This window comes from Notechis scutatus, chromosome 1 (genome assembly GCF_049901735.1).
Source record: "Notechis scutatus isolate UNSWTSFEM ecotype Mainland chromosome 1, rNotScu1.2, whole genome shotgun sequence".
NCBI lineage: Eukaryota > Metazoa > Chordata > Lepidosauria > Squamata > Elapidae > Notechis > Notechis scutatus.
In genome coordinates this window covers 212,599,238-212,620,808 of record NC_142009.1, presented here as the reverse complement: position 1 = coordinate 212,620,808, position 21,571 = coordinate 212,599,238, and the positions used below count along the sequence as shown (strand labels likewise).

General features: G+C 35.8%; 1 protein-coding gene across 1 annotated transcript in view; it reads right to left on the bottom strand.

The window, feature by feature from the left end:
• DPP10 (dipeptidyl peptidase like 10) overlaps positions 1 to 19,389 on the bottom strand; it is a 234,574-nt gene extending 215,185 nt beyond the window's left edge. The window contains exon 1 of the mRNA XM_087950143.1: positions 19,177 to 19,389. Coding sequence (XP_087806269.1) covers positions 19,177 to 19,254 — 78 coding nt within the window. The 5' untranslated portion in view covers positions 19,255 to 19,389. The remainder of the gene's footprint in view (positions 1 to 19,176) is intronic.
• Positions 19,390 to 21,571: the final 2,182 nt, after the last annotated feature.

Genomic DNA, 21,571 nt, shown 5'->3' with positions numbered 1-21,571 from the left:
ATATGTCCTCCTAAGTTCCTTGTATTGCACATTGTCAAGAAATTAAATTTATGCCTCCATGGACATTACTCTTGATTTTTAATATCTAGTGCTCCCCAATATGACACTTAATTTGAAAGCCTGTGTGGTAATTAGGCAAATTCACCAATAATTTCTTACCAATACTGCCATGAGATTATAGATAGATAGATAGATAGATAGATAGATAGATAGATAGATAGATAGATAGATAGATAGAACTGCTGCATTAACATATGTAATATTATGAGTTGATTCATACGTACATTGATCAATTACAAAGCTAAATATCTTAACATGCACTTCTTATCATTTATGTGACAGGAGAACTGTTCAGCAGTAGATAAGTACATCAGAAACTTTTTATTCTAATAGGATGTTTCTCTTTTCTTTGTACCCAGGTATAGCAACTAGGGATAAGCATTAAAAACTATAAATATCCGCTATTAATGTACAATAAACAGAACTCAATTATGCTCCATCAATCATGGAAAAGATATTACTGTCAGCTATTTCACAAGGAATTTCCCTTTGTCATAGTTTAATTAAATTCCCTTCTAAAGGCAGTTATAAAAGACATTATATGCAGAGTTATAATTACTTTCTTTTAAAAAAAAACCTGAATAATTCATTTTCATTGTATACTTTTGGATAATCCAAAAAGTTTAGCAATGCTTATACAAGCAAAATCCAAATTCTTTTGTAAGAAACATTGTTTTAATGTAGTTTTAGTCATAAATGTTTTATTCAACAGATGCTTCTGTAAATGTCATTTTATCTGACAGTATTCCCTGAGATCACACTAAAAATCACATCACTTAGAACTTCATGATTGAAGTAATATGTTTTCTTTAAAAATTTAATTAAAACATCATATGTTAATCTCAATATATTGCATTCCCAATCACTGACAACTATTTTTTTTAAAAAAACCTCCATAAAAATGCCGTGATTTCTTGTTCCATTTTTAAAGTCCATCATGATTAATTTGCCTGCTACTTTTCTCATCACCAGGAGCTAAAAAGAAGGAAACTGTGTAGCTGATTGTACTGCATTGATGGACAATTGTATTAAACTCCCTAAACCATGCATTTCTTCCTTGTATAACTGCCTCCTATTCTCTTCATAAAAGTTATAATTTAAAGAAAGTTTATTCCTAATTAATAAAAATATGCAAAGCAACCAGTTGGGTGCCTTTTAAAATACACTGGCCTTTCTCAAAGTACCGAGCCAGCTGCATCCTTTGGAAGCCTTTGAGGACTGTTTTAAAGTTTTCTTAAGTGGATTCTACAAGGGGTACAATACACAATAATTTGCTTTATTGGCACTCCAAAACAGGTCCATACATACGTATACAGGTAGTCTTTGATTTTTGACCATAACTGAACCCAAAATTTCAGTTGCTGAGACATTAATTAAGTGAGTGTTGCTCCATTTTATGACTATTCTTGCCCCAGTTGTTAAGCGAATCACTGCAGTTGTTAAACTAGTAACGTGGCTGTTAAGTGAACCTGGATCCCCAATTGATTTTGCTGGTCAGAAGGTCACAAAGGAGGAATCACATGATCCTAGGATACTACAACCGTCATAAATAAGAGTTAGTTGCCAAGTGTCTACATTTTGATCATGTGAACATAGGGATGCTGCAAAGATTGTAAGTATGAAAAAGGTCTTAATTTGCTTTTTTCCATGTTGTTGTAAGTTTAAACAGTCATTAAATGAACTGTTGTAAATTGAAGAAGACTACCTGTACATGTGGACATGAAAGCTTTTGAAGTAACTTTGTTGATGCCACCTCATCTCTTTCCAGATCAGCATACATTCTGAAGTGCCCTTTGAATGTTTTACCCAACTGTAAAAATTAAATTTGAATCAAATTGGTAAATAACCCCATAACAGCAGAACAGGATGGCAACCATTTTTACTAATGCCCATCTTCCTTGTGCCTTCAACAAATTTAGAAAAATTTAGAGATAGCATAATGGAACTAAATCAGGAGGATGAAATAATTAAACAAGTAAATTAATCTATATTTTATAGAAGCCTTGACTACAGGAAATAGTACAAAAATAACCAGCTGAATATAACCCAAAGTTTGCTATTGTATTTTAGTCTGAAAACTATGGCATTGCACTGTAAAGTTAATTTTAATCCCTTTGATTCTGTCTCATTCTAAATTACTGGCTCAGGATAAATGAAGTCCAAGTAATATGTCAGATGAAATGTAATCCAGAAGTATAACAGAAAACACCAACAAAATGAAGCTTGGCTGTCAGGACCAAGGCCAGAGAAATCATAATGAAATCCAATGAGTCTAATCTTTATTGGTTAACACCCAATAGACAGAATCTTGCCCAGCTAAAGCTATAACCTCCTAACCTAAGATAGTGTAGGGTGTGGCTAACCTGAAATCCCCTCCCCCACAGTCATCCAGTTTGGGAATGCATAGTCTCTTAATTCGGGTGTTTCTCTGGGAAAATTCTGTATTGTCAAAAGTTGCTCTTTCTGTTCCAAGTGCACATTCAATCACATTGGCAGATTATGTTCTATCATTCAAGAGTTTGGAATTGAAGTCTTTTAAGCTTCAGAATTTTGCCCAAGTCTCAACTGCCAGCCAGAATTGCATTGTAGTATTCCTTCATATGAAGACAATATCATTCTTGAATTGTTCTTATTACTGCACAGTTTACAGTTTTTCACTTTCACTCCTTCATCTGATCATCAATTAAACTTTTCCCCTGTATCATCTATATTACCTTCCACTATACAGGATTCAGCTTATGATTATAAACAGAAATAAGAATACAACCAAGAGAGGAACTATAAGACCTATTGCTCACCTCAGGGTTTAATTACATTTGTTGCTTCTATTATTCTTTTTCAAGAAGTTCTATTAGGAAATCTTTTTCCCTAGAGGAACATTTTGGAATAGGCTCTACATTAAACATAGTTCCCCCAAATGAAATTAGATTCTAGATTGTTAATTTGAAATTCCCTAGTTTAACTGCAGCTCACAGAAAGGGGAAAACAGAAAAAATAGGAGAAGAATTGGTGTTTTGAATATATGCATCATTAGAAATCAACCAGATTTTATGCAATTGAGGAACAGAAAAAGGAGAAAAGGAACTTCTCCAATATTCATCTCAGGATTATTATATATATTTTTGTACTCAGAAATACAATAATGAGACCAAAGATCTTAATTTGCCATAATAGAATCATCTATCTAAAAAGTAGTCATATAGGTGTCAACAATGGAAGAAAGCAGGTACTCCATGTCTCTAATATTCCAGAGATAACAACTATTAAAGGACAGAAAAATTAGTTACAGATAATTGGTAAAACCTCGCTCCATCTTTTTGAAAGTATTTCATCTGGTTTGAAAAGAATTATTAACCACCTTCTGGAAGAAGAAATCAACGAAGGAATGGGTTATTATGAAGTTCTCTGGAATGTCTTGCATTATCTTAAGTGCAGTCATTATTTGTATGTGATATCAAAGAACAAAATGTGTGATGCTTCTGCTCTGGTTGAATACAAATGAAAGACAAAATAGCAGGGTTGATTTTCTTCCAACTTTCCCTTTAATGGCTATAAATCAAGATTAAGCACATACAAAATGCTGAGGGCATGTTGTGGGCATTCTCATGAGGCCAGGACCGCAGATCTTTTTTCTCCCTTTTGCGGGGACAAGTTTAATTGTTCACCAAAACACTAGATTGTAGCCACCTATCATATTTATTTTTCTGAAATGACTTCATGAAGTGTAGACATGTTTTTATACATAATTTTATTGAACATTTTGAGTGCAACAGTAAAAACTAATTAAAACTAAAATTAACAATGAGAGAGAGGGGGGGGGAGAGAGAAAGGAAGGAAGGGAAGGGAAGGAAGGGAAGAAGGAAGGAAGGAAGGAAAAGAAAGAAAGAAAGAAAGAAAGAAAGAAAGAAAGAAAGAAAGAAAGAAAGAAAGAAAGAAAGAAAGAAAGAAAGAAAGAAAAGTTATTTCAAATCTTCATTACAAGAAGTAAAGACAAATGTAGTAACTCTACCCTCTATGTAACATTTGTAACTTTCTTAGATCAAACTCGTATTTAGCTTTTGGCTGTTTATTTCTAATTCTTTAAGCTTGTAATTAAATTTATTTTCTTCAGAGTTGAAACTAAATTCACCATGTGACTTTTAAAACTTGTCATTCTGAAGGACTCTAAGAGATTTGTGATAGATAATAATTTCTGATAATTATAATAATTTTTTTTATTGTTTTGAGTGCCAGGACATGAAGATATTAGCAAGATGAATAAAATATAAATAAATAAAATATTGCTGTCCTGTTCTCCTCATGAGAAGCAGCTATCTGGGGCACATGTGTGTGATCTCTAATTCTTTACTTATCCACAGAGGTTGGATAACAAGTCTCCTTAGCAGTTAGTCTTTGCGACACTTATTGGCTCTGTTCTCATAGAAACATTTTCAATTTACCATATCTCCCCAGAAGAAATTTAGAAACATCCTTGAAAACAAAGATGTCAGCAAAATGGTATAACAATAACAAAAAAACCTGTACTATGTGACAAATTATTTGCTGATTCTGATTTGGTAAATGTTAGTGATTTGTAGCATGCAAGAATGATAAAAGCATACCTAAAATTACTGAGCATATGGTACTTAGCCTGAACTATGTTTATAAGACATCTTACTGGTCTGTCTTTTGTATGCCACAATATACTAAAATACCTAAAATAACTAGAAATTCCACAACATTTTATGAGGATTAATAATCAAATAAGGTGCCTATAAATGCCTTGTTAAAATTCAGGGACAGTGAACTGAATGTTTCTGTCAAGTATGCATAATACTGAAGCCTTTTTTGTCTTGTTATGATATATTTATTTCCATGTGTTTTTCCCTCTTAAGGTATTCATTATCTTGGCATATTTGTTGTTAAGACAATAGGTTACCATGGCAAGTATACTCTTTTATAAAATTTAAGTATAAATAAAATGAAAAAAATGTGCCATAGTTGGGTCACACAATTCAGCAGTGCTGAACTGCTACAGTAAATTGCCCCTTTAAAAGTGATTCCATTTTCATTTTCCTAAATAAGATACAGTACTTGACATATTTTATGGAAGCTGAAATAAAATTAAATATCCCTGCCAATGCTTGTGGTTAATGACTACTATTTAGATGAGTGAAATTTAAATATAACATGTATATGAAATATTAATAATAGGATCTATATACATAATAGTCAGATGGGATTTCACTCAGCAAGGACTCTATGTGGTGGAAGCAATGTCTGGGGATTAAATGAGATGTGGAAGTAAAGTGCTTCACATCACCTCAATTTTCTCAAGTAAAGCACCAATCTATTGTACAGAAGCAGGAACCATACCGATTGCAAAGTCTTTTTTAAAGAAAATATTTTTTTAAAAGTATTCACTTTTTTAAATACTTCTTAAAATATTCCAAATCACAAATGTATGACTATAGATTTTTTTTAAGTATCTTTGAATCAGGTGTTCTCTCTCTCTCTCTCTCTTGTTTGTTTTATTCCTGGCAACTCCCTAGACAAGCCCCTGCAGTTTTACTGGTAAGATTTTAGAAGTGGTTTTGTCCTTGCCTACTTCATGAGGCACCCAGCTGGCTTTGTTCCTAAGGTGGGACTAAAGCTCAAAGTCTCCTAGTTTTGTGCCTAGTACTTTAACCAACATACATATCAACTGGCTCTGAGGAACAGATCTTAGATATGCACTTATTTAAGGCAAATAAATTAGATGCTATGAGACTATTTATAACTTAGAAATATTTTAGTTCATATCACAAACTTGGTTACTTATTTTTTTAAAAAAATAATTTTTAACAACTAATGGAAGTTTATATAAAAATAAAAGAAATGTGAATTAATAAACAAAAAGTGAATGAAATATCAGGATCCAAGAATAGAAGCACCATGACCAGATCATAAGAAGCAACTGATCCATTCTACAATGTTGGGGCAATACATTTTAAGAAACTCAAGAAGAGAATTTCATTCAGAGGACCCAATATAGAATGGTGAATATAATTTCTGAATTAAATTTCTGAATTAAAGGAACTGGATATATTTTAAAAGAAGAAACATTTATTTATTGCTTTTTACTTTCACTCCATTTAAACACTCCCTAACTTCAAATCAACTGAAACTTCAAATTATTGCATACAATATCTATCATTCATTTTATTTCTCAGTTGCTAGTTATGTTAAAAGAGATGATATAGATGTTACTTTTTGATAGCATTCACTAAGATTTTTGCCACTTTTATATAGATAATGTAACTGTGTTTTTGAGATTATCTTTCATAGGTTATCCCTTTCATTTCTTAAACCTTGTATAATGGTCAATAGCTAAACAATACAATACAGTATTATTTTGCTTTTGTTATGGGATAGTTTTTCACTGCTTTCTTGATATTTTATATTTTGGTATCATTTATAAGGGAAGTTCAATGACTTAGGCTGAAACTATAATACAGTTAAATTAATCCTTAATTATGAAAGCCAATAATATTTTATCCTTCTGGTGCAAATTTTGAGGTCATATGAATGGCAGCTACATAAAAAAGAAAAATTACATTGTACCTGGAAATATCTAATTGGATAACATTGTATTCTATTCCGGATCTTTTCAAATGAAACTGTATGTTAGTCTCTGAGGTGCAGTGAATAAGTACATAGTTCATATGTCTGATAGCAGATAAGCATCTCTGGTCATCTCTGTTGTGCTGAAACTACAGTGAGATGGGGTAGCCATTAAGGAATGCATAACAGGAGAAAAGTTTTTAAGAAGTTAAAAAGTAAAAAAAAATGTTTAAAAACACTCTACATACTACTTTGTTTCAAAAAGAAAAATGCATTAGATTTATGCAGATTAAATGCACTGAATTATCAGAACTGATAATTACTTATAAGGTTACATAAACTTATATCAGATAATTTCAGATTATTTATCTCATGTGTTTAATTAATGTAATAAATATACAATAGAAATTGATGTTTATCAATCTATTATTCTTAAAGGGTATCCATTTAGTCATATAATAACCCATAATTTAAAAATATGTTTTCATCAGGATAACCTTGGAATTTTTTTCAACAAAGTGAAAGTTAAGGACTTCATTAATTTCAGACCCTCTGTGATCTGATTATTCTATGAGAAACTATATTTTTCCTATTATTATCCATCAAGCATTCAATTTTTATAGCTCTGAAATATGCCTGAAAATATACAGTCATTCATTAAGAAAGAGATTATTCATAACAGAAGTTATTAAAATTCCTTTGATTTATGAATACTTTAATATTTTATTCCTTGGCTAGGTTTTCTTCTCTCCTTGTTCTACCTTTGGATATCATTCATAAATTTCAAACATAAAATAGAACATGTGTGTATGAAAAATGGGAATAGGATAAATCTCATCTAGAAAGAAATGTTGATAGATAACAGACAGACAGATACATAAGATAAATAATAAAAAATATTGCATTTTTGTTGCAGAAATATTGGGTGTTTTATTTGTAAAACATGTATCTACAATTCAGTGTAAGACCTTTGGGGAAAAAAAACTATATTATTGGTGAAACAAAATTTACAGAAAGATGCAAAGACCATTTTGCTTATGTTCTACATATTGCCTCTTATTTCAAACACTTACAAATATAAAATAGAAGCAAGCAGAGGATATAACACATCCCTAAGGCATTTGTTTTTCAAGCTGAAGATTATGCATAGTATCAAATCAGATAAAGAGATATATGCAGTATATATTCAGTCATGCAGATTTACTGAGAAGCAGTAAGAAGCAGACAATCTTAGCACACTAGCCGAATGGAACCAGGATTCCTGGTTTACTATGAGTTACCATAATTGAATTGTATACAGGTTGTAATGGCAATTGGGACAAGAACTTCCATATTTATCAATGCTCCCTGCTAGCTTCCCACAAGGAAACTCAATGTGAAAGCAGATAGGAAGTTGGAACTGCTTCCACCCATGATCATTCTGTTCCTCTCATTTAAAAAAATATGTCTCTGAAATATTAACCCAGTGGGGCATGGGTTGTCTAGTTAGTGACAAAAAGTAAATACTGAGTTGGCTATATTAATTTAAAAATGATAGTTTTTTAACGTAATATTGCACTACAAGTTGCAAAGATATTCTAATACAAAATATATTTATTACGAAGAAATACATACTCAAAATAATTAGAGAGCACACTACACTAGAAATTATTTTGTTCTGTATAGTTCTTGATGGCAGTAGGGCTATTACTACAGAAATAATTTATACTCAAATTGCATTACAATATGAAAAAATATAAAAAATGCAGAGACCTCACTCTGACAACAAAGATTTATATTATCAATTTAGTTTTCTAAGTTCTAATGTAAAGAGTGGATGGCTGTGAAGATTGAATTATCAAAAAGGCTGAAGAAATAAAATGGATGTTTTTAAATTTTGGAGGCAGAGAAAATCATTGAGAATATATTGGATTGCAAAAAGAACATATAATTCCTGAGTACATAAAATTAGTCTGTTCTTTGCAAGCAATAATAATGGCCACAGTGGAACTTAAATATTTTAGCAAACATTTTCATTTCTAAACACAAGAAAAATTAACTTTTTATGTTACGAACTTAAAGAATTTGAAATAAAAGGCAAAAAGCTAAATAAAATTTTGGACCAAAAAAGTTATAAATGAATTAAAGATTGGGGCATATTTGGATTATTGAAACTTTTATTGTAAAATTTTGGAAATAATTACATAAAATAAATAATTTTCTATAGGAACCAGAGTTATTTTGTGAACTGTAGGTGACAACAAAGATTAGATACTTTATATTTTTAATTGGACACTGGAAGGAAAGATTCCAGGCAAAAAGAAAAACAAAACATGTCTTTGATTTGTAAAATGACACAAAATACTGTAATATTTGAAATATTAAAAGAGACCTTGGAGCTAAAAATTCATAGCCACAATATTAGCAGTGTCAATAATGATGTCTGTTTCTATGGATAGACTATGTTTAAAGGATGTTAATGAAGGAATTTCAGAAGTGAAACAAATTGTGTTTGATGAAGAAATAGTGGAGTCAGAAATATTGGGTATAAAAAAAGTATAGTAACACTAAGAACAGGGGTGGGATTCTACCAGTTCGGACCAGCTCTATAGAACTGGTTGTTACGATTCTGCGTAGTTCGGAGAACCGGCAAATCACACCTCTGGCTGGCCCCTCCCCACCCACCCCACCCAGGAGGCTTCCCTGAGGCCCAGTCAGGGGTGGTATTCAGGGGGTTGGGGGAGGGAGAAGTGGCCTGAGAGCAGAGCTGAACCTTCCTTAGGACTGAAGCTTCTATTTTTCAGTGCAGACTCAGGCAGCAGATTGCAGAAAGGTAGATCTGGGAGTGAAGCTGTGATTCTGCAAGCAGCTCAATCTGCCTACCTGCTTTGCCTGATTTGGGGTAAAAGTTGCTCTTTTTTAAAAATAAAAAAATCAATATTTACATATATATTTACAATATTTACATACAAGCCATGCCCAGCCAGTCACATGACCACCAAGCCACACCCACAAATTAGACCATGCCCACAGAACCGGTTGTTAAGAAATTTGAATCCCACCCCTGACTAAGAAGGTATTTAAAGTGGAAATACAAGTGTCAAGGGCATGATCTTGAGAAGGACACTTTACTGGATATAGAAAAGAAAATGGCTAAAGATTTAAAAATGAAAAAGGAAATACAAATTGTGATCAAGTTAATGAGCTGCATAATGTCTTTTTATTGATTTTACAAAAGAGGCTTGTTAAACCTCAAAGACATGTATGTGTTGAGACAAAGAAGAATCAAAGAAAGATCAAATCTGATGACAATATGGAACTAAAGGTTAAGATTTTCAGAAATAAAAGGAAGGAATATAAAGTTAGCTTATTTGATCAGGGTTTAAAAAGACATGTCTTTATGAAATTCTGACAACCCTTTATAGTTTTTATTCTGGTACCAGGATTGAAAAGTTGATGTCTTATGGATTTCCTTATGGATAGGGTACAAGTTATGGGAAGATGAGAGATCTGTTTGTAACTTTATAGAGGGTGAAGGGCTACCAAACATTTTTATATTTATGATGAAGATTGGAAGTCAGTTTTAATATTTTCTTTTATTTCTCTTTATTTCATTCTTTCCTTTTCTTTTTTGCTTCTTTCTTTGCACTTTTTACTTTTCTCTCTCTCTCTGAGTTTAGTTTAGTATTCATTTTCATTACAGTGATTAATAATATAAAGAGACAGAACACAAGATTGATAAAGGGCTAACAGAAGACTTGTGCTTGTAAGAATTCAAAAAGCAGTAATTTGTAGACAATCCTGCTAAAATGATGTTAATAGGATCAAGGTAAATAAAAATCAAGTCGACATTAACAACTACAACAAATGAACTACTCCCAAAAATTGTATCCAAAGAAAATAGATTTTGGTTTATCTATGTATTTTCTTTCAACTCAAATATAAAGATTATTGTTATTTTTTGTTTTCCTCCAAAGCCTGTTTACAATATCAGTAATTATGAACTTGGATCTCAAAATTATATGCCCAAAACACATTCCACAATCTTGGAAACTAAAACATACTTCTGCAGTCATAGAAATGGCAGACACAGATGACCATTAATAGTATACAGTATCATATAAGAACCCCCTTTTTTCAACACTCACGGTTATTCACTAATTATGCATAATTCTTGGAAATGTGAATAAGTTGGATACTATTTCAGTGTAGGAACAGGAGGCAAAATTAAGATCAAAGGGCAGAATTCCATCTTATGACATTCATGCATCAATTTGCTACTTGAAAAATTTAAAGAGTAAGGCAAGATATAAGTATAATCTAAAATGTTGTTTTAAAAAAGCATTGTCAGCTCTATAGAGAATAAACCTGAAATAAACCCTATTCTCAGTTGGTCTTGTCTATTTCTGCTTCTTGTTAGTAAACACTTTAAAATATGTAAGACATATTTTGATGTTGCTACCAGAATCCAAGTGAGAATTGTTAGATGTATCTAACTAGCTGCTTATTTATCCTCCCTTGCCCCCATAGGCTACATGCATAAACAGAAATAATTTAACAAGACTGGATAGTTTAACTTTTTTAAAAAACTATAGCTTTCATTTTTCCTATTTATAAGATTAATTTGATTATTTTCATCAGTCAAGAAGTAGTATTCCCAACTTGCCCGCTGCAAGAGTACATTGCATTTCTTGTTTTTCTCCCCCCTTTTTCCAAATCTGTTTTGTTGGCTGACTGTAGAATATTTGTGGTTTCTCCTATGTTTATTAAAAACTATGGTCTGAAATCCCATGAAAACGAATAGCAGGCTGATAAAAGGCACTTGGCTGCTTCTTCTAATAGATTTCAGCAGTTTTAACACACATAGAGAAAGCCTACAAATTCCTTTGAAACCTCCCTATTGTTCTTATATAATACATAATCCAGGCCAAAAATCATTTCAGGATATATCAGAAAAGAAGAATTGGCTTTGGAAATAATTTACATTATCATATGTGTCTCCCACCCTTTACTTTTTGGTGTGCTAATTAAAGGCTGAGAATTCTTAAATTTCATTAACCCAATTTTTAATGTCTATTATAGAGGTAAATGTTTCCCCTATCCAGTCATGTCCAACTCTAGGAGTCAATACTCAACTCCATTTCTTAACTGAGGGAGCCAGCTTTATCCGAAGATGCTTCTGTGGTCATGTGGCCATCCCACCAAAGTTTTACCTATTTTTCTACTCACATTTTCATGCTTTCAAATTGCTAGTTTGGGAGGAGCTGAGGTGAGGAACAAGCACTCACTCCATCGCATGGTGCTCGGGTCTCGAACTGGTCTGTCGCCTTTCCAGGCAACAAGCCCAGGTCTTTTTTTTTTTTTTTTTTTAAAGACAAATTTTATTAGTTTTACAAAACAATACACAAACAAACAAGGCATAATAACATAAAAGATCTTTTCTGAAAAAACCAATAGAACATACAAAATAGTTCCAAATTATAATATATATATATTTACGTTATCTGTTCAACTTCGTATCTTATCCCAACTTCTCCTTTTCATTCTATTATCCAAATTATATTTCTTACTAATTAAAATTTTATTGCTTTTCAAAAACAATACACAAACAAACAAAACATAGAACATAAAAACATAAAACATCTTTTCTGAAAGTTGCTTGATCCCGGGTTAAAACTCTTCGCACAGACACAAATTCAAAAATCATATTCACTTTATATACCATTCCATATCATTACCATTTTCCATTTTCTATATAGCTTCTTCCCTCTTTTATCTTTCTTAGTTTTATTTTATTTATCTCATCTCAGTTCGATTCATAATACATATCATTCTTTGTCTGTTCTATTTCCAGCTATCCATTCATCTTTTCTCTTTAAACAAACTTCTCCTGTACACTGATTGGAGTGATGCCTTTTACTCTTTCCCCTAGCTTAATAATACTTAATATAACACTTAACTTATATTGGGATTCTGTTTAGTACATTCTAAAATTACACAATGAGTTTTGTGAGAAAGGAAAAAACACAACAATAACAAAGAAAAAGCATATAAGACCACTATCAATGCCATTAAGAAACTAATCATACATATTAATACTCCTTTATATCTTAAACATTTTATTCTAAATACACATATAAAAACACAATCTTATGTACCTTACAGAATCCCTTTTTTCAATTAAATTTACCCATTGTCTCTAAATAAGTTTTGTTTCTTTAAATCTTGCTTCCCACCATTAAGGCTTCTCATCCCCTCCTTTCTCTCTTGCTTATTCTTCTCCTTGCCCTTTTTACCCCTTTGTCTCTCCTCCTCCCTTTTCTTCTTCTGCTTTCCCCCTTTCTGTTGTTTTCTAACCTTGTATCCACCTTTCACCTCATTTTTCTCTTTTTTGGTTGTTTTTTCAAGCCTTAAAGTCCCCTTTTTCTTTTCCTCTTTCTCCTCCTCCCCAAATAGAACCATTTGTTCATCAAAGATGTCTTCTTCTTTGTCCCAGTCGTCCTGCTGCGCAGTCAATTTTTCATAAGTACATACCGCCATTTCTAGAAATTGAAAAAGAGTGCCCAAAGTATCTTTTCCACCTTGTTCTTCTTTTTTATATTTTTGATATTCATTTTTAGTTCATCCACAAGCAATGCCATCGTGAAGAGAAATTTTTTTTCCAAAACAACCACCCGAGTGTTTTTAATCAAGAATAATTCCCAAAAGTTCCAAAGTCACCAAAGAATCCAAATAAACTATTTCTTTTAATACTTTTTTCTTTCTTCCATTTCTCTTTCTGGGGTTGCTGTTTGATCAAAGAGTTCCAATTAAGATATATCTTTTAGAAGCCGTATTAATATTCAAAGCTCTTTAAAATTCTAGGCAATCTCCTCCTTTTTCAAATTCTGCTCCATTTTTTTTTCCTCTTCCTTCCCACTTACAGCAACAATTTTCCTTTGAATGTTCAGAAATCCATACCTCCAATGCGGGTTTTCCGATTTCTTTTAAGATTCTATCGCTGTCACGTTCGGAAGGAGAGTGAAAAGAAAAAAAAAGCTTTTCCTTTAATTTACATTCGCCGCTTGACACATTCTGGAAACGATGTTTCTTTAGCAAGTTTCAAATTCCAGGATACTTTCACTGTTACTTGTCCCGGTCAGCAAAGATCACTTTCAATTCTTCACAGCTCCTCCTGCACTTTCTTTTTCCGGCTGAGCTCTTCTATGTGGCGGCCATTGCTGACTGCCGCTCAGCTGCCCTTGGAAAAGGGGGTTTCACTGGCTAGGGAAGAGAGGTCCAATATCTCTCGACCCTGCCAGACCCCCCCTGTCTTCGCCACCTTCTACGGAGGTGGCTTAGCCCCGAAGCCAAATGGCTCGGGGCACTCGGGCAGTGAACACAGGCAGAAACCGCGCACAGTCGCGGATTCCTGCCTGCTCCGAAGCACTGCAGACCGGAAATCACAACAAGCCCAGGTCTTAACCATTAAGAAAGATCAGGCATGTCCAACTGGTGGATCACATGCAACCCTGGACAGCTAGTAAGAAAAAAAAGTGTGGGGGGAGCAGATCCAGAAATGACAGCCTAATCAGCCTGACATCAATACCTGGGAAAATCTTGGAAAAGATAATCAAGCAACAAATCTGCTTTAAAAAAAACCTAAAAATTTTTTTGTAACCAGAAGCCAACATGGATTGATTAAAAACAGGTCATGCCAAACAAACATTTCATTCTTTGACAAAGTGATTAAATTATGAATCAGCAAAATGTTGTGGACGTATACTTAGATTTCAGTAAACATTTGATAAAGTAGACCACAATCTACTTCTTGGTAAGCTAGAAAACTGTGGGATAGATACACACACCACATAGATCTGTAACTGGCTGACAAATCATACTCAATGTGTAATCCTTAATGGAATTATATCCACATGGAGGGAAGTAAGCAGTGGGGTACTCCAAGGTTCTATTTTAGATCCAATACTCCTCAACATCTTCTTAAAAAATATAGATGAGGGTATAGAAGGGGAACTCATCAGATTTGCAGATGACACTAAACTGGCAGGAATAGTAAGCTCAAGATCTAAAAAGATCTTAACAGACTTGAACACTGGGCCCTATCTAACAAAATAAAATTCAATGGAGATAAATGTAAGGTTTTATACTTAAGCAAGAAAAACCAACTGTATAGGTAAAGATCTTGACAGACTTGAACACTGGGCCCTAGATAACAAAATGCAATTCAATGGAGATAAATGTAAGGTTTTATACTTAAGCAAGAAAAACCAACTGTATAGGTAAAGATCTTGACAGACTTGAACACTGGGCCCTAGCTAACAAAATGCAATTCAAATGTAAGGTTTTATACTTAAGCAAGAAAAACCAACTGTATAGGTGAAGACCAGGTGAAACTTGCCTCAATGCCAATATCTTGGTGTCCTAGTGAACATTCATTTAAATATGAGCCAATTGTGTGCAGCAGCAACCAAAAAAGCCAATGCAATCCTAGGCTGCATTAATAGAGGGATAATGATCATGTGAAGTTCTAGTACCGCTTTGCAAAGCCTTAGTAAAACCACACTCGGAATACTGCATCCAGCTCTGGTCATCATAGTATAAAACAGTTGTAAGACTCTGGAAATTGTGCAGAGAAGAGCAACAAGAATGATCAGGGGCTGGCGGCTAAAATGGTTATAGGAACTGGGCATTTCTAGCAGTGTTCCAATATTTGAGGGGCTCCTATAAACCACCAAAAGACAAGATGGATGGAAACAATGGATGGAAACTAATCAAGGAGAAAAGCAACCTAGAATTAAGGAAAAATTTCCTAATGGTGACAGCAACCAATGGAACAGCTTGCCTTCAGAAGTTGTGGGTGCTCCATGACTGAAGGCTTTCAAAAAGAGACTAGGCAACCATTTGTCTGAAATGGTATTGGGTCTCCTGCTTCAGGAGGATTGGACTAGAAGACCTCCAAGGCCCCTTCCAACTCTATTATTATTCTATTCTATTCTATATTGCAACTCCACCAGATCATATACTTTTAAATTTATTATGTGATTTATACACATTAATATATTACATATTTTAGATGTGGTCCAAGACAATTTCTCTTCACTCAGTGTGACCCAGGCAAGCCAAAAGTCTAGACACCCTACACATGATCAAATCAGCTCTATTATAGTAGGTGAGAACAAGCTGAGAGCACTTGTTTTTAATCTCTATTGTGGATGGCAGGCAAATGAAAATAGGTTGTTCTGTTCAAGGGGACAGTGTTATAGCTCATAGTTTAAATCTAGAGGTTTTTAATATAATAATAGAAAGAAAAAATATCTCATTACCATCAATAATTGAAGCAACATTTTTTTGTCTTTTTTGACTGAATTGAAAGCTCAAATCTATTTATTTACTATGGTCACCCATTTCAAAAATGTGACTCTTTGATTGAAAGTAATAATACTTTACTCACTTCACTTATTGTTTTAATTGTAATATAGCTGTTTACCTCACTTCCTGATTTATCCCAATTCTAAGTTCAAACTAGGCCAGCCATCCCAGTTTGGTATGATTTTAGCTATAACACCCACCTTCTTCAGCCAACATGACCAAATTGGTGGTTGACTCTGGAAATAAAAGTTGTTGTCCAATAGAATCAAAGAATAATAAATTGAAGAAAGCTGAACTAAACCCTTACAAAAGTCAAGAATATCTGTTCCAACATGTTCCACCTATGCAACAAAAACTAAACTGCAGACTTTTGTAAATATTTGAAGAAGCAGAAGTGGCAAAGGAAAACAGGGAGTATAAAGACACACTCATAAACATGTACACTAAAGCAATTACACATTCCACAGAAAGGATTCTTTGCAGAATAGTTTCAATGGGATACAAAAGTGAGTGGCATGATTTAATTAATGGTGATGATGTAACAACAATAGTTTAACCTTCCTGCAATTCGATATTTTTTATCTTTAAACTAGCTACTAGGACTATTAATTATTGATTGTATGAATATATCTATGTTTGCAAATAAAATTTCTTATCAAGAATCTCTAGAACTAAACTACATTTAGTTTGGCTATAAATTTGTCATATTGGCATTCATTCATCTAGCATAATTCCAGTTTCTATTCCCTTAGCAGTCACACACAGATTCCAATAACCTATACTTCGTTTTGCATTCCCACATGCAAAAAACCTGCAGAATATCAGTATCCACATAATCAGTTATAATCTGTTGCTTTTGTTTTAACAGTAAGATATGAACTATGACCAGGTTTTGCTAGAAACTGAAAGTGATTTGCACATTACAGTAAGATAGGGTTCAAATACTGCCACACTGTGGTCTATTTACTGGCTAATTTGAGCAAAAGTTAGTAGTTATAAAATGGAATAGCAGATAACAATAAGTAAACAAGAAACTACTAATAGGACATATTATAAATCTGAATGAAATAATTACAAGAAACAATGAAAATAATTCTGTATAAAAAGGCAATGAATTAACTTGATTTTTCTGGTACACGAAAATAAAGTATTATCCACTCATTTTCTCTTCAACAAGTTTTATTCATAACAGTAGACTTTGAAGAATAATGCTGAAACTTCCTAATTAATTTCAGTGCTTTGGAAAAAAACCAATCTATACTACTGCATGCATAGAGAACACTTAAAATCTAATATGCTTTCTTTTGTAACTGATTTCTAAACTCTGCCATGTTTTTCCAGGTAGTACCTCAGCCTTATGCAAAACTCTCTTGTGTGTGGGGGGGTGCATGCACACACATACACACATGTATATCACCAGCAGAAAGTGGTAATAATTACTAAATAAATGTTTTGTTTGTCTTGTGTTATTCAGGAGCTATTATGACGTGTTACTATAATAATGCCTAAGATGTTGTTTATGATTATTGTCAAAAATAGACATTCCTCTCTGGCCATAGTGGGTAATTTAAGGGGTTATAGATAACTTTTGAATATTAAAATTGCCAAAATCATTTTAATGCTTCAATTAGTCTGATCTAATCATGCACAGAATCACACACACATAGAAAAGAAATAAAATCCCAACACTGGAAATGATGAAATGAGAGTTTTTGATGGTGGAAATCATGTACTTTTTCAGTAAAATATTAATTTTAGTCCCAGGCAAAGAATGATTTTGTAAGTGGAACAGTGAGCCAGCACCAACACAGAAGCCCTCAAACCAGCCATGAATAGCTGTAGCATTATCCTTTTTTGTTTGTTTATTTATGTTGGGAATACCAAAACTTGCTAGGTATTTTCCCTTCATACACACTTATACACACACCAGTTTCTTTCACTGCTCTGGTGGACAGAGTAATTGAGGAGGAGAGTGAGAGAATTTATATCTCTGCTGGGAACACAGCACCATCTCTGGCAATACTAGCCAGCTCCTTCCTTTCTGCAGAAGCCACTAAAACCACTGACCTACTAGCTGACTCTAGGTCTATTACTTTAGGAAAGGATAAGTAGATTTTGTCTAGCATGACTTTCTCAAGAAGAGAAAAAGTGGTGGAAAGGAAAAAGAAAGGAAAGGAAAAACCCAATTCAGAATGGGAAAGCAGAGATAGAGAACACTACCAAACACCCTCTGGATGATATCAAAGGATTCTGAGAGATACAGCATATATACTTCTCTATTATTATTATTATTTTTAAATGTTTTTATCTCTCCCCCCCCCCATTCTCTTCACATTTCTTAATAGTTATTCAACAGTATACATATTCACTACTTAATTCAAAAGTCCTGAAGGATGAACAAGACTACAGACTTCCCTTGGTCTTCCCTTGGAAGAGCTTCTCCATTACTCCTCACTCTGCCGACTCCACTCCCTGGGAAAGGTCAGTAGGGTGGGTGGTTTGTTAGCCCCAAAGCTCCCCTTAACACTTTACTTCCAAAAGAGGAGGAAAGCGAGACGCTTCCTCTCCCACTCCCCCCACTCCCCACTTCTTTCTTTCCATCCAACATCTCTTGCACCCCACCCACTTCATCTCCGACTCTTTCCCTACAAGAAGATTCTCCCTCACTCCCAAGTGTATGTAAAGGGGTTCTTCCAGTATCTCTAGACCAAGTCTCCAGGTGTCTCTTTCCAGGAGGCGGCGGCACTTAAGTCTCTTACACCACCACCACCACCACCACCACCACCCCAGTCTTCTTTGGCATTGGTTGGATGGTCACGTTCTTCAGCCTGGCCGCAGAAATGGCACTTCCCCCCTTCGATTTCTTTTCCTGCTTCTTGCCCTACTCCCCCCCGCCCCCCGCGACCATTAGTTGTAACTTGGACCAGTGTGCGGAGAAGGTAAATGAAAGGGGGTGGGGGAGGCCATTCCATCCCTTGAGGAGTGGGAAACAAGAGGGAGGCAGGGAGAGGGGAGAGGGGAAAGGGGAGGGAGAGAGGGAGAGGGAGGGAGGGAGAGAGAGAGAGAGAGAGAGAGAGAGAGAGAGAGAGAGAGAGAGAGAGAGAGAGAGAATATTACCCACCCCCCACCCCGAGCCACTCAAACCCGGCTGAAATGCCTTCGCTCCGGCCGCTCAGCTAGTCCTACCTGGTCTTGCGATGGAGCCTGGCCTCCCCTGTTGCCTGGGTTAGACTGCGCCTGCTGCTGCTCCTTCATGGCTGTCATTGTCCGGGGCGAGGTTGCGGGGGTGGGGGGGAGACGGACGACGGCACTTCCTTTGACGGCTGGCCCTGCAGGAGGAGAGCCCCTTCCCTCGGCCGCCGTTACATAGCACAAGCCTTCTTCCCCTTCTTCGCCAGCAAGGGCAAAGCCTTAAGGGGCGGGCGACTCAGAGGCAAAGCGGGCAAGAGACGGGAACGGGACCAGCCTGCGTCGCGCTCGCCAGGCTACCGCAATCCTCCCCAGGCTGAAGCCACCGGGGTGGGGTGGGGAGAGAGAGAGAGAGAGAAAGAAAGAAGCGCGCCCAAAAAGGCTGGAGAGCTTCGATTAACGAGCGCGCGGCAACCTGGAGCCGGCGGCAGCCACTTGGGACTTAGGGAGGGCTCCCCGCGCAGGCACGCTCTGGCATTACTGAGGTGTGGGTGCCCTCAAGAGCGGCAGCAGGCTCGGGTGAGCGCCGGCTGCGGGGACAGAATGCCGTGAGAAGCGCGTCCCTCGGAGGAAGCGGGGAGAAAAGAAAAAGAAAAAAAAGAAAGGAGGCGGGAAGCCCAAGCGCGCGGTTTCTTCTCCCGCGGCAGCTATATCCCGCAGCCCTGCGCCGCAAGCTCCGCGGCTGGAGCTGAGGGACGAGGAGCGCAGCGCTGCTCCTCAGACGGCACATTCGCTTTCCCTCCTCAGCTGGAATGGACCATTCAAGAATCACAGGCACGGGGGCGGGGGGGAGCGGGGGGGGGAGGCGAGAGGCGAGAAGATGCCGTAGATGGAGGAGGTGGTGCCGTCGCCTACCTGGCTGCTTGTACTGCTTCCTTAAAACCGCCACGCCGCCACTACCACCAACACCCCCTCCTCCTCCTCCTCCTCCTCGCGACTTGCCAAGCATTTAACCTGGAGTCACCTCGGAGCGGACGGGGGCAGCTTATGATATTTGGAAGGACGGAGCCAGCAAGGAGGAGCAGGCAATCGTGTCCCGGGAGAGGTGGAGGTTTGGCTTGGGGAAGAACTGTTCGAGCCACGAATGAGCCACTCGTACGCGCACCTACCCACACTCCCAGGGAGGGGAAGAAAACTGGCTAAGTTGGCTTTGGCGTGGCAAACGACGAGCGAGAAGCTCATGGGCAATTCAGCTTTTCAGAAAGAAAGAAAGAAAGAAAGAAAGAAAGAAAGAAAGAAAGAAAGAAAGAAAGAAAAAGAAAGAAAGAAAGAAAGAAAGAAAGAAAGAAAGAAAGAAAGAAAGAAAGAAAGAAAGAAAGAAAGAAAGAAAGAATGCTTCGTTTCTGCCATTGAGAATACACATAACGTAACAAACACTATTCTTTTCCTCTCAGAGATTGCTTTCAGGGTGGAGTCAAAAAGAGAGAGCGGGAGAGATTTCAGACAATAAAATCTCAAAGCTGGGTTTGATCAGACTCATCATAGGATCAGACTCGGTCTCATAGGATGAGGTACATTTTTAAAAAAAAAAACTCACACTCTTAAAGATATGAAAAGTCTCATTTCAATCTCATGCAATCTACCGCCATGCTTCCAATATTACAGGATCAAAATTTAACTAGACCCCTGAGGATCACAAGCATTTCTATCAGAAGTAGCTATTCTATACTCAGTCTTCTACTTTATACACTAACTTGAATGCAGAATAGGAAAACTTTTTTTAAAAGATTGCTAAAAAAAAAAAAAAGCAGTCTATCTAACCATGATTCCTAGAAATTTGTCATACTTTTCCCAATCTTGGTTTGGAGATCACAATAAACAGGGACAACTCATTCACAAGGAAAAGGGGATCAGTAGCTGATGTATTTTAACTGATGAGTTTAAGAGTAGTGAGTTAAATGCCAGCAAAACTGCAGGAAGAGAGAAGAATTAAAACTTCCTGAGCATGTAAAACTACATGCCAACTACAACTGGGCATGTATAGAAACATTTATCTGTGGATGGATGGATGTAAATCAATAAATGTTTGTTGATGTAAGTATGGAAAAAAATCAGGGAAAGGGAGAGAGATTAGCTAACTCATAAAGGCTTTGTGATCCAACTCAGCATATAAGACACCTGTTATGATTTTTTTATATATAACAAGCAATGTCAACCTTGTAATTTCATTTCCAGGATGTAATTCACCTTAGCAAATTTCTCATGCCTCCACTTGACTGCAACTTATAAGCAGCAATAAAGCAATGAACCAAGGTTGAGTTAAGCATGTCTAGCTAACACAATGGGACAACATGCCACAGCCAACTTGCTGCAGCCTGCTCAATTCACCACAGCCAACTTGTTGTGGCCAACTTGTTGTGGCCAACTTGTTGTGGCCAACTTGTTGTGGCCA